Source organism: Hemiscyllium ocellatum, chromosome 3 (assembly GCF_020745735.1).
Source record: "Hemiscyllium ocellatum isolate sHemOce1 chromosome 3, sHemOce1.pat.X.cur, whole genome shotgun sequence".
Classification (NCBI taxonomy): Eukaryota; Metazoa; Chordata; class Chondrichthyes; order Orectolobiformes; family Hemiscylliidae; genus Hemiscyllium; species Hemiscyllium ocellatum.
The window spans coordinates 117077042-117092144 of NC_083403.1; the positions used below are offsets into that span (position 1 = coordinate 117077042).

General features: G+C 38.5%; 1 protein-coding gene across 1 annotated transcript in view; it reads right to left on the minus strand.

The window, feature by feature from the left end:
* arhgef10 (Rho guanine nucleotide exchange factor (GEF) 10) overlaps positions 1-15103 on the minus strand; it is a 280448-nt gene that overhangs the window by 190037 nt on the left and 75308 nt on the right. The window contains exons 3-5 of the mRNA XM_060853056.1: positions 3458-3739; positions 1996-2286; positions 1293-1353 (exon numbers count right to left, since the gene is read on the minus strand). Coding sequence (XP_060709039.1) covers positions 1293-1353; positions 1996-2286; positions 3458-3739 — 634 coding nt within the window. The remainder of the gene's footprint in view (positions 1-1292; positions 1354-1995; positions 2287-3457; positions 3740-15103) is intronic.

A 15103-nucleotide genomic window follows, 5' to 3' on the forward strand; every position in this document is an offset into this window, starting at 1 on the left:
AATACAAAAAAAAATTGAGTTGGGGATACAGAATGAATTAAACAGCAGGAATTATACGATTGATATTGCAATAATTTCAAAAGAAATCTCAGATAAATCTGAGAAAATTCATCCCAAATGTTTTTAAGGAAAGTAATATCATTGCCTATAACTTATAGGCAGACAGTGGTAATGTCACTGGACAAATAATCCAGAGGCCAGGCTAACGCTTTGGGAACATGGGTTCAAATCCAACCATGGCATCTAGAGGCATGTAATTTCAACTCACAAATGGACAATCAATTTGAATTCACTTGCATTTCTTTAGGAAAGGGAATCTGTTGTTCTTAGCTAGTCTGATCTACATGTGGCTCCAGACCGGCAGGAACATGGCTGGCTGTGAACATATGAAATGGCCTAAGAAACCATTCAGTTCAAATGCAATTAGGTATGGGCATCAAATGCTGACAGACAGTCTCAGTAATGCCTAGATCAAAAGTAAAAACATCTATTGACATGTGCAACTAAGTAAGTTTAAAATAATTATTGTGTATCATGCACAACCTAATCGTCCCATTTCTGACATTAGACCCTGTGTAACAAACATGCACCAAGCCTGTTGGACAAATAAAATTACCAGGAAATCATTTGGAACGTCTCGTAAGTTACACTGATACAGTGCTTTTAATGATGTAAAATATCCCAAGGTACTTTACAAGCATGTTATCAAAAAAAATTTGATACTGAGCTACCAAAGGAGATATTAAAGCAGATGATCAAAAGCTTGGTCAAAGAATTATGTTTCAAGCAGCTTCTTAGGAGAAGAATGAGATGTAGAGAGGTGGAGAGGTTTAGGGAGGAAAATCAAGATCTTAAGGCCTCAGTGGTGGAGACAGTAAAATTGAGGATTGTAAGAGGCCAGAATTAGTGGAGTGCATGTAATTTGGAAGTAATAGGGTAAAGAAATGGGGAGGGGCTAAACATTGGGCAATAGGAAAAGAAGGATGAGAATTTTAATGTTGAGGCATTGGATCATGTGAACAAATGTGTACAGGGACACAGCACACTGAAACTAGAATGTTCGAACAGATCTTTACACAATCAAAATAATGGTTCCAATCTCCAGCCTGAATAATAATTAACTTGCGAAAGACTGAAAACCACTGGCTCCAGTGCCTGGAATATAGCCTGAACAATTCTGGAGTCAAGCAGCAAGACAATGAGGAGCTTTTCAAAACAAAACAATTGTCCCTTTTAAAACTGCAGGAGTTCAGAATTATTTGAACATTAATCTAAAATGGAGATAAACTTACCCAACTGGCTGACTGTTTGACTGAATAATTCTAGCATCAACATCCTCACTTGTAAATGGTGCTGTGAACATACAGGACATCATAACATTACTTTTTAAAAAATCTTCAATCTAGTACTGCTAAAGTGAGATTCCGAATATTCACTAATATATTGATTAGCTTCAAATATTTGGACTCAGGATAAATAAGATTGCCACTTCTAACAAATTTGCATCTTTTCAGAAGAGCTTTTCTTCACATTTTCTCCTTCCTTCTTTCCCTTCCTCCCCATACAAATCATTTATATTGAGATATGAAATACATGTGTCAGAATATATAAAAATAATCTGAAGAAGCCAGAACATCATACACTGATTCTAAGGGGGTTGGTGTTAAGATTGAGAGATTCATATGTTTGCTATGGAGATTTATTCTCAAAAATCACATTCATCTGAATGATTTCCAAATATTCCAAGTTATCTGACTTCACCTTTAAATATCTTTGTATATAGTTTCAGAAAATAACTACAGTGACGAGAGGCTAAGGGATCTGGTGAGTTAGTTGGTTGAGCCGAAAAATAAGTTGGGCAGACTAATTGAAAACAATGACTAATGCACTTTCTAAAAATAGCTTGGTCCTTCAAGAAAACATATGCAAAAAAAAACTATTTACAGTTAATGAATCTTATTGCCAATTTCCATTTTTACAATGTAGGGTCCTCACCTTCCTCATCGACAGAAACATTTCTTATTAAAGTAACAGGGGCTGAATATGTCGGAACCAACAATGGTACATTGGATGGTACAGCATATCCGCAGGGAACTGGAACACAATATCCAGCGGGTAGTGCATAACCTGTTGCATTATTGTCCTGGAGGCTTTGTTCTGCTCCTGAAGATTCAACTTGATCGCCTTCCTGGAGTGGTGTGATATCTATAACCGAATATGGATTCACTTTTGCAAGTGCTGTGGCTTGTGTTGATGTATGTAGCAAATTGGCAGCAGTACCATTTTCTGCAAAGGCAATCACATTTTTAAAAATATGTTTTTATCATCGATTAACTCAGCTCATTTTGAGTCCATAAAGTTATTTTCTACTAAATTTTCCTCTTAATTAAAATTCTGCTGCTTGCTCGAAAAGACCTCCATGTTGGATATTGGGAACTAATACCTCATGGTGTCTTCAATGGGAACAGTCCACAATCACCCCAAATCCATTGACATTGTCAAGCAATATATGCCAACCTCTAAGGACCCTCATTATCCATCTACCGTCTAAATACAGAACACTTCTATACTGGCAATTATCATTCTAATGTTACTGCAAGGACATTGAGTGGTCAGGGACATGCACCCAGCTTATGAACTGGACTATTCTGCATCTCCAGGCTGTGCATTAGCTTTCATAGCACACTCAATCACTGAGCCCTAGATCCCCATAGTGATTCCTACATTACAATGCTGAAACTTTTTTCACATTATTCCCTCAGCTAGACTTGTCTTTTATTCACTTTTATACCCAGCATTTATTGCTCGTCTCTAGTTGTTCTTGAAGGTGATGGTGGTGAACTAGCCTCTTGAACTGATGTGACATACATGCTGTAGGTTGACCCCAATGCCCTCAGGGAGGGAATTCCAAGATTTTGACCCAGAGACAATGAAGGACAGATTTCCAAGTCAGGATAGTGAATGACTTGGCAGGGAACATACTCATCTTACCTGTGTCTTGACTTGCTGCACAGATTCAATGCTGGGAGCTTGTCACAGTTGTCAGCACACCCTAATAAAGTGAAGTAAATCTAGGGCAGCCTTCAATACCAACCCAGGTGGCTGGTACATAGAAGGGTGTAAATTACTTTTACATTTGGTACAGCTTTAGGAAAGCAGTGCTCAATTTACAGTATACTATTCCAGTGAGTCATAACAAAGTCTAACTAAAACTTTAAACAATTGTAGCATATTTTGACATAAACAAATCATTGTTAAGCTCTGTGATTTACAGAGGAACCTCGATTATCCGGAATTCAATTATCTGAACTTTGGATTATCCAGCAAGATCACAAGGTCCCGATGCCTGGCTAAACAATGTTATCCAGCATTCGATTAACTGAATGAAACATTCCGCACCTGTGTCTTTCAGATAGTCAAAGTTCCTCTGTACATAACTCATCTGTACTACTAATACCTTGTGCCACTGCTTTAGGGTCGGCATCTAAATCCTTTCCACGTGGGGGCACGGTATTCGTTTCTGATATTTCGTAATATCCATGGTTCTCACTACATGTATCCAAAGTTACATTATCCTGTGTTGAGTTTTGTGTGGTGCAGTGTTCCACCTCATTCATAACGACAGGCATAGGGGCGGAGCTGGGCTCTCTGTCTGCTTCTGGTATCTCATCACTGTCAAAATCAAACACTTCGCCTTCCTCTTGATCTTCATCAACGTAAGGAAGCTCACTTTCTAGCACTGAAGGAAGATAGAAATAATACAACTAGAAGAAAATTTTAACTTAAGCAGGACATAGCACTGTAATGCAATATTTGTCTGTATATTATATGTAAATTAGTGGCTGCAGTTAAGTTGCCAGCGTAGTATGATGCAGGTGATACATACATTTACAGATACATTTTTAAAAATTGATCAAAATCCAAATAAACAGATAGGCCATTAAGCCAGACATTACTAGGGTACAAAATACAATTATTTAAATCAAGCATACTGATGAAGGTTGAGAGTTTTCAATGCCAGAAATAAATTGCAATTCAATTAATTCCTGAACAATAAGTTTGGAAGTTCACAAAAGCATTTGTAAACAACTCTTAAATCTTCAAAGATTTTGCTTTAAACAATTAATTTCCTTTCAGTCCTGCAACTCTAGTTGGCCATCCATTATGCACAACTTATTGTTTATGGTCTGTGTTCATGACCTTACCAGGTGTGTGTTAGCTCAGCTGGCTGAACAATTAGTTTGTGTAATACAAAGTGATGCCAACAGCACTGGTTCAACTCCTGCACCATCTGAGGTTATGATGAAGGTCCTACCTTCTCAAGCTCCTCCCCTCCTGAGGCATGGTGATCCACAGGTTAGCCCACCACCAGTCACGTCTCTCTCTCTCTCTCTCTCTATCTAATGAGACAGCAATCTTCTGATACCTGGGACTAAGGTAACTTTAACTTCATCTCTTCAACTTAATGCTTGTTGGCGTTCACGTTTGATTGTACTTACTCAGAAATGCTTCTGTGAGCATTTATTACAGATAGTTTCATACCACTCCTCAATAAACATCAACCTATTTTTCAGTTGCTTATTATACAGATAGGTAAAAGGTATACAGATAAACATATTGCTGCTTGTAGTACACTCTCGCTTTAAAAACAAAAATTTAGTTCCATTGATTTCATTGCTGGCCTGTAAAACAAAGATTTATAGAGCGCCACACACTTACTGTGAAGTACTGTAATGTTTTACCACTACTGCCATTACAATTTCACATTTTCTGGAAGGTGCCAATGAAAACTATGGAATAATGACAGATTTAACAGTTTTGTGTCCATTTACGTCATGGCTTTTGAGTGATTTCATTGTCACAGGAAACCTTGTATTCATCCCCTATTGAAGATGGCATCAAACTGATGATATGAAGAATCAAGCAGTTATATACAATGCGTTTTTAATACCATATCCCACTTTTTATTACTATAACTCCAGAAGAAAAATGGTGATGATACAGAAGGTGAAAGGCAATGGGATTAGTTTTGGACACTCAGTTTGACACATTAACCAAAGGGAAATCTTCTATTCAATCAAAGTCTGTGATTAAGTCAACTGATTCAAGTTAATTATCATCCAGAAAGCCAGACAATTCGTTACCTATAATGAGTTGCTCATTGACCTTGATGGTGAAGGACAGGTAACATCCATCTGACAGATTCCAACAACAAAACAAAATGCAATAGCAAGCAAAGTGAGAGGCAGGTTATTTTACACAGAGGGTAGTAAGTGCCTGGAATTTGCTGCCAGAGGAGGAGGTGGCAGAAGTAGATACAACAGCAACATTTAAGAGGCATCTTGGAAAACTTCAAATAATGGGTTTGTCAACAATCAAGTAGTTAAAGTAACAAAAACAGCTTTAGTGTTGAAGTGTTACACTTCCATGACTAAAATGTACAACGACATTCTTTTGGCTTTTCTTGATAGAGTCTTTTTGCCAACCTGGAGAGAATTCTAGTTCACACTCGGTCAAAAATAATAGTGATCAAACTTCCATGATGCTAGTCGAGTAAGCAGGTCTTTTTTTAACCTTTTACATTAAAACTGTAAATGGAAAGTGCACCAATTCAAGAAAAAGGCCTCAGACATGATGTGTACAAACAAATCCAGGATTTATGCTGGACTTAAACATAAATTGGAAAGGCAAATGTTTTGGCATATTATCAAGATTTCTTGTACTGTACTAAGATTCTGATTAGATATAAATTTAAGATGACAGAGTTCAACAAGGAGCAGAAAACATATGAATCTGTCAGCAATGATGCTGATTGCATCAAAGATATTTTACTTTGCTACAACCTTTGCCACGAAGAAGGACAAAAACAGCAACGGTGTGGGAAAACCATCAGTCTCCTTCAAAACACACAGTATCTTGACTTTGGAAACTATGTACATGTGCAAAAAATAGATACATTTCAAAAAGATATAATGCCATGTTTCTACATCCACAAGATCAATATTCTGAAATTTCTTGCAATGCACTACCATCCAGAAACGTACTTGTTCTAGATGGTGGCTCACCAATACTTTCTCAGGACAGTTTGGCGGGATAAAAAAATAACATTTTTACATGACCCTAATAGTATAAATTAAAATGTGATTAAATCCAAGAAAAGCATATAATCAGGGCTGGATTAAAGTTCCACCTGTACCAGAGGTATAGATTAGATTAGATTAGACTTACAGTGTGGAAACAGGCCCTTCGGCCCAACAAGTCCACACCGACCCGCCGAAGCGAAACCCACCCATCCCCCTACATTTACCCCTTACCTAACACTATGGGCAATTTAGCATGGCCAATTCACCTGACCCGCACATCTTTGTGACTGTGGGAGGAAACCGGAGCACCCGGAGGAAACCCACGCAGACACGGGGAGAACGTGCAAACTCCACACAGTCAGTCGCCTGAGTCGGGAATTGAACCCGGGTCTACAGGCGCTGTGAGGCAGCAGTGCTAACCACTGTGCCACCGTGCCGCCCACAAGGTATGTAATAATAACATCTCTGATGAGGTTGATTAGAAAATATCTGAAATGAAGAAGCATCAACATTTGTGGGCGGCACAAATTAGTGGTTAGCACTGCTGCCTCACAGCGCCTGTAGACCCGGGTTCAATTCCCGACTCAGGCGACTGACTGTGTGGAGTTTGCACGTTCTCCCCGTGTCTGCGTGGGTTTCCTCCGGATGCTCCGGTTTCCTCCCACAGTCACAAAGATGTGCGGGTCAGGTGAATTGGTCAAGCTAAATTGCCCGTAGTGTTAGGTAAGGGGTAAATGTAGGGATATGGGTGGGTTGCGCTTCGGCGGGTCGGTGTGGACTTGTTGGGCCGAAGGGCCTGTTTCCACACTGTAAGTCTAATCTAATTGTTCTAGGAATAGAAACTATAGATTATAAAGAAAGAATTGAGATATGTGACTTTTCAATGAGAATGGAGAAGACAGGAATTTTTATTAAATTGGTTTTTCATGAGAAGGGTTTTGATAGGATATTGGAAAAAGTAATATTTTCAAGTTGGAAAGGTCAGTGGTAAGGGATCAACTACTTAAAAATTGTGTGTGTAGGTCAAATGCATGTAGAAAAAGGTATAAGCAACAGTGTTTTTTGTGCTATTATTATCTTTAATGTAACTGGCTTATTAGTGAAGTTACTAGCATTCATGTTCTTTTGATTTTTGTGTAAAATGTTCATCTATTTTGTGTAAATTCTTTTGAGGAGATAGGCTAATTTCTTTTTATTAATGGTCTTTGGAGCATTGTGTACTTTTCCTGTAAGGTGTGGCTATGGCACAGAAAATGGCCTCATTTAAATGAGGAAAACATTTGAAGAGGATGGTAATACCTTACTATGTGCAAGGTAAAAGGGCAGTGGAATTAGTTTCCAACCAATGTACTGAAGTATCAGTATGATGACAATGAGTTGAATACTATCCTTTGGTGCTCCAAATTCTTTGGTTGAGTCAGCTAATTCAGGTCGAGTTTAGTCCAGAAAGCCAGATCATTGGTACTTGAAAATAATTGGACCTGGCTGATTCTAATAACACACAAAGACAAACCAATATGATCCGTCTCAGAGTCACAGAATGCGTCCCTGCTACAAGTAAATTTTGTGGGTGGGTTAGGGCAGACAAGCATGTGTTGTGAACCAGAGCCCATGGCGTTGTATCCAATTTTAGACCGTCCATCTGCCATCTCAGAGACTTAAAATCCCCTTCCAACACATCTTACCTCATTCCTCTGGATTTATGAACAACCAGATTATTGTAATTCCCAAATCCAAGAAATCAACTCTCTGTATTTTTTTCCTTCTTTGTGAATAGGATGGAGCATCAGAGCCTGAGGGGTGATCTTATAGAGATTTATAAAATCATGGAGGGGCACAGATTGAGTAAATAGACCAAGTCTTTTCCTCAAGGTAGGGAAGTCTAAAACTAGAGGCAATAGGTTGAAGGTGAGAGGGGAAAGGTTTAAAAGGGACCTAAGAGGCAACCTTTTCACACAGACGGTAGTGCCTGTATGGAATGAGTTGCCAGAGGAAGTGGTGGAGGCTGATAGAATTACAACATTTAAAAGGCATCTGGATGAATAGGCAGAGTTTGAAGAGGTATGGACCAAAGGCTGGCAAATGGGACCAGATTTATTGAGGATATCTTGCAGGCATGGACAAGTTGGACCCAAAGGATCCGTTTCCATGTTGTACGTCTCTGTGACACTATAAATACAAACCATCAACTCTCATAAAACAGTCAATATTTCTTTAGTTTAAATCTACCTTTTACTATTTTTCAATCAAGACAATATTCCATTCCTTTCTTAGAACAATATTAAAAGCAACAATTGAAAACAAACAGAAAAATAGACAATGCTGGGATAAAATGCCACTGAAGGTAGCCAAAAGAAACCCTCCTGCTACATTAGAAGTACCAAAGTGTATTGGTTGTTTAGGTCTGTCAATTGCTTTGGACCTTAAACCTTACACTGTCTTGTTCCTCTGGACCTGAGTGCAGACATGGGTGAAAGCATCACATAGCATGAACCTGCTTCCATTCTGCTCCAGCGGAACAGTGTCAACTCATCAGCACATTTACCATTTTATCTTGAGTCAGTCATGTCATTTATTAATTCGGTAAATCTGCTTTACTTCCCTTACACTGGAGTGGAACCATGGTAACCATCAGAATTTGTATCAAAAGCAAAACACAGAGCGCTAAAGAAACACTGCAGGTCTGGCAGCATCTGTACAGAAAACCAGAGCTAATATTTCTAGTCCACTGTCTGTGTTTCTCCAGTGTTCTGTTTTAATTTCAGATTTTCAGAATCTGCAGTTTTTTCAGATGTTTATTTATATGAGAATTTGCATTCTATGTTTGATTGTCATTTGAAAAATCATATCTGATCATCTGACTTTCTTTAAGGTGTATAATTAAATTCTGAAATCTTTGAACATGAAATGAGGATTTAAATGTAAATCAAAAGTCATTGGCATCCCTGCTAAAAATGTATTTCACTTTTGATTAAGTTACCTACAAACGTTCTTTATTTGGATATGTGTTATCAACTTGTGGAGGAGAAAGTACTTTGCTTCCTCAGTGAAACACAACATGTGAATGTTACTTCAATTGTTTGTGTTCAAGTCTGATTTTGGTGCCAAGCAAATCCAACCATTATTACTATTAAGCCAATAATTAGATTTTCACAACTTGCCAATGCTACAAGTGCCAAAGTAATACCCCTGCAGGTTTTATTAAGTGGAGTACTAAAAAAAGTTTCCTTAGAAAAGGCTAGTCCAACTGAGACTATAAAAAAGCACAATACTGTGCTTGGAAGGCAGCAAGATCAGCTGTAAGCATCATTCTCCGAAGGAGCCTATCAAGAGTTCCCAATTTACCCATTCAGTCAATAGGAGTTCAAAAACAATGTTTTTGGTCAGTACCACACTTTGTAGAGGCTAGAGGCATACTATAAATGCAACCATATTCTAAAGTGGCTGTGCATTGCTGTATTAATACAAATTTTGAAGTACACTACATGTGGAAGAAGAATTCATTTTGACTTTGGATTGGAGTGCAGAAATACACTCTGCATTGATCCAGATCAATTTTACTGGATAGAAAGGTGTTACTTTACACATCAAAGCTATTATAGCAAAACCTGTACAACAGGAACTTGCAACAAAACAGAAATCTTGACAGACTCAAATAAGTTGTATGTAAAAATATACAATAGCCACTCTGAAGCCAACAATGCTCACAAATGGATGAGTGCCATGCTTCTAGGAATTCCCTGGCTGTTCTCTGTTTGGCCGGCCCTACAATAGTGGTGTTGTCCCAATCGAATTCATGTTGTTTGTCAGCTGAGTGTATGGCTACTAGGGATAGCTGGTCGTATCGTTTCGTGGCTAGTTGATGTTCGTGGATGCAGGTTGTTAGCTGTCTTCCTGTTTGTCAAGGTATTCAACAAAAACGGATACCCGCGCAATTTCATCAACAGATGCCGCAGGGAAAGACAACGAAATGAGGACATGCCACAACCCAAAGGACTGGCCACACTCCCATATATCAGGAGCATTTTGGAACTGACAGCCAGACTGCTGCGACCACTAGGACTCATAGCAGCACACAAACCAACAGCCACCCTTGACAACAACTCACCAGGACAAAGGACCCGATACCCAGCATGAGCAAAACCAACGTAATGTACAAAATCCCATGCAAGGACTGCACAAAACACTACATAGGACAAACAACATGAATTCGATTGGGACAACACCACTATTATAGGGCAGGCCAAACAGAGAACAGCCAAGGAATTCCTAGAAGCATGGCACTCATCTACGAATTCTATCAACAGTCACATCGACCTAGACCCTATATACCGGCCACTGCAACGGACAGCAACTGACAACCGGAAGTGGCAGATTCAAACCAGTATAAATGCCGGAGGAATCAGCACAGAAGCGCTTCACAGGAGGCTCCCAAGCACTGAAGATGTCACCTAGAAAGGGGACGAAACGTTTGCAAGAAAAACTCCCAGCTCGGCGAACAGAACCACAACAACGAGCACCCGAGCTACAAATCTTCTCACAAACTTTGAATCCCCATATTTATATAACCATTTCACATTTGATTTACCCGTAAATAATATATCTATCACCTCATTCCATTAGGTCTCAGGCATTCCTTCAGGCCACATTAATTATAATAAATGATATAGAAAAAATAGAAGAAGTTTGAGATGCGTGAATCCACACCTGTATCAAAGAATTTCATCTCACAGTTAAATAACTCCATCATGCACTTAGATTTACCAGGTTAGCAAGAATCATTCTAAGTACTGTTTACAGTGTTGCTTTCTTTCACCAGTGAGGCAAGTTTTGTTGCAGATGAACTGGCCCCAAGGGATTAATACATAGAGGGTTGACTGGCAACAATTAGCTGATTGACAACCGCTCGTAAGTCCACAGAGCAATGACAAAGGCCTTCCAAAATCCTGAAGAAAGCCAGTTTATTTTCCCGCACTAGTTGCTACAAGCTGGGTTGCTGTTAACCAATAAATCAGATACTTATAAGCTGTGAATCAATCGCTCTGCACCTCTAACAAAAAAAGCAAACATTTCTGGAGAAAACAGGGGTTGCAGAAAAGCAAGTTCTGATAAGCCAATTGATTCATCTTAGCAAATCGTGGGAACAGGGACCACTGTTTAGCCTTCCCAATCTTTCCCTCCACCCATAATACCAATGCTTTTCTGTCCGCATGTATATATGCATGGAGGAGTTCTCGAGGGGTTTAGATTTGACTAGTAGAGTTATAGATTGACCATTCATAATTGTTTACCTGTAGCTAAAATCTACATATTTGCCATAAATTGCAATTATTATTAATTACAGAAATGCTTTCTGTTAGTCTTGGTCTTAAAAAAAACAGGTAAATTAAGGATTTTTGCATACTTTGATGAAAACTTTTAAATTTTGTGATAAATCTGGAAATAGTAGGGCCTGGTTTCCAGCTTGCTACTCCAGTGAGGTGTCAAGTTTATTTCTATATCTGGTGCTGAGTGATGAAAAGCTTTATGGAATACCAGTTAGTCAGCCAATCTCCCTGAAGACCAGGAAGTGGGAACATCACTCTGATGCATAATGTAACCTGGTGCGTTGCTGCCCCGAGACATCTTCACTCTGTTCTAAAGCTTTCCTGTGGAAGCTTCAATACAGTTACAACGTGTCTTCAGATTTTCCCCTCTTGTGTTTTGAGACGAGACTGCCTTATTGCTGACAAACCAACGGTGAAACTCATTACAGAAGCTTGTCTCAGTTCCAAACGACAGCTGTTTGAAATGTAGATTGCCAGGCTGTTAAATGAACAGAGCTGAAAGACGGAGTGTGGGAGAGGGATTCTTAGCATAGTTGCAGCCCTTTATATATAGATTGTAGTCTCAGCTGGTATATCAAGATTGTTGGAGGAAGAGAAATACAGTATAATGCCAATTTTGAAAATCAGGTCCCTAAAGTTTCTGCAACATAACATCCTCATAATGCAACATAAATTTACTAAATTAAACCACCGAAGCAGTGCAATCTGCTCTAAATACAGTCATGAAACACTAAGTATTGAGACTGAAAGATGTTTTTGGCAGCAGCAGCAGAATGCAGAGATGGCTCCTGAGGCAGAAAAACATAAATTTAATAGTCATTCCACTTTAACTGCATACACAGAGTCAGCATTAACATGTCTTTTTTAGGTTGGAAAGATGTAATTAATGGAGATCCGCAAAAACATCAGACCCAGGACCTCAATTACTTACAATGTTTGTTAATAATTGGGAGGAGGGGCCAGAGTGTAACCTACCAAATTTAGTGATGATACAACTAAAGAAGGTCACGATATGATAATGACATAACTAAGGTAGGTTGTGTGCGCGCAAAAACTTGGCAGACTGAGTTTAATGTAGAAAACTATGAGGTCATTTACTTTGGGAGCATGAGTCAAAAGGCAGGCTATAGTTTAAATGAGAGACACTCCAAAAATTGCAGGACAGAGGGATCTGGATGTTTTTGTACAAGAAACACAAAATGTTAGCACACAGATGCAGCAGGTAATTAAGAAGGCAAATAAAATTTTAGCTTTTATTGCCAGCGGTTTGAAGTTTAAAAATAAGAAAATCTTCTTATAAACGTACAGGGCATTGGTGAGTCCACATCTGGACTACTGTGTACAGTTTTGGTCTCCTTACTAAAAAGAACATATACTGGCATTGACAACTGTTCAAAAATAACTCACTAGGCTGATTTCTAGGATGAAAAAGATTGAAAACATTCAAATAGGTGAGGCCTTTATTTGTTAAGATTTAAAATAATGAGGGGTGATCCTATTGAAATATACAAGATTCTGATATTGAGAAGATATTTGCAAAAGTGCAGCAATCTTAAATTAGTGAACTTAGTTACAGAATTAGAAGTCACTTCTTTATAACTATAAAGGAAAAGAATTTCTTCTCCCAGTGGGTAGGAATCCTCGACCCAAAAAGAGTCGTGGAGGCTAGATCACTGAAAGTAGTTGAATTTGAATTATCAAGGAATTGAGGACAATAAGGAGCTGAGGTCTGCAGCAAATCAGACGTGATCTCAAAGAGTGATGGGGTAAATTCCAAAGTCTGAATGGCCTACTCTTGTTCCTAATTTCTTATTGTAAGTTCATCACCATCTAAACGCAAGAAAAATTACGAGCATCTACATCACAGGAACAAATTTGTTGGAAATTCACGTTCCGGAGTTAATGAACAGTTTCAAAAATCAGCAAAACAAATACACATTCCATTATTCTGAAAATGTTATAAACAGCAATGTGATTGTTAGATAGAAGGATATGCACGAATCAAGTACATGGATGCTGCTGACAAAGAATTGACTCTAATCCAAAATTAATTTGATAAGCGAATTGAAACCCAATGAACTGCCCATGAGGTTAAGCTTTGCTGGAGCTGAAAACTGGGGTACGGGCTTGGGGCTGAATGGCCTCGCCTGCTCCTATTTATTATGCTCTGAAGTAAACAAAGTTTCCAATGAGATGACTATGTTGAAACTAATCAAATCAAATATTTCTGCATTGAACTAAATCCTAAGAAAATGAATTAAATGACCCATAGGAATGTAGTCCTGATCATGCAGGAAATTACACATTGGAAGTTCCCAATGCTGATTTCCTGATGTTTACATTGCTACAGAGATAATGCAAAGCAAAACATGAGTGCATCCTTCAGAGGAAATAGTGTAAGAGGATGATTCCGGGTATAATGTTGCAGCAAACTGCTTATGAGGATACTTAGCATCTGGGAGAGAGGATGTCCGTCCATTCCCTAGATTTCAAAATGCATGGCAAACTCAAATCAGGAAGCTCAGCACTTCTGGAGATTCTATTGATGACGATTAAAATTTGACACCGGAGTATTTTGGACAGAAAAAAAGGACTTCCTTTCATAAACAGAAAGCAGAAATGTAACCAACATATTATCTAAAGGATAACCCTTGAATTACACACTAGAAAAGGGTTGACAGCTTGGGTTTCTTTGTTCTTGGGAAAGAAGAGATTTGAGCCATGACCTAATAGGGATCTTTCAAATTATGAACAGTTTTGCTCAAGTTGATAAAGGGTAAACATATCTTGCGCATGCAAGAGTGATCGGCGTCATCAATATAGGATTAGTGACATTGGGGAAGTTGTTACATAGGGAGTGATTGAATTGAATAGTATGAATGCATTTAGGAGGAGGCCTCACAAATATAGAAGAGAGAGTAGGGAAGACAGCTTTACATTACTAAATTTCAATCAGAAAAGACAGAAAAATGCTACAGGGGAGCTTAAACTGGGTCTGAACTGTTTGTCCTGAATGGTCTCTTTCAGTGTCATACATTCTCTGTAATCCAAACATTTATTTTCAGGCATTTATTTTTGAATCAGTTTTGTTGAAGCATTTTTTTAAAAAATGTATTTCTTTTAAAATAAAATGTCACATTTATAGTTCCTGAACATTCCTGCTGACAGGGTCTCATTTTTACCGTTATCATACAATGTATAGACTTTAGGTTAAAGCAGTCAAACTATGTTATAATTAACACAAGAACAGTTTGGTGATGGTGATGGAGAGAATTGGATTGACACAAAGCTGGAAGGTACCTAACATTTTCATTTTAGTACACAGAAGTTCATCCTGAGAAATGCTATCCTTCTGGAATTAAAAATCCAAATGTGAAGTCATTGTGAAAAGAAACTAAAAATCAAACCTGTGTCAGATGCCAGTGTGTATTTATTAAAGCAAGTCACACGTAATAAAATAATTAAGAGTTTGTGAAAGTTGGAATTAGATGATTAATATCTCGATGCTTGACATTGTATGTTTCAAGTATGTCAGGTGGAGTCTAACGTGGAGCAAGCTTCTGGCAGGTGGACGTTGGTGAGCATCATCGGTTTGAGGCTTGGGCTGCATTGATTCCTGGGCCTCCATTGAATCCTGCCAGCCTCTGTCCGTGTAAAACAAGAAGGCATCTGCTATGGGCAAATCAACATTCC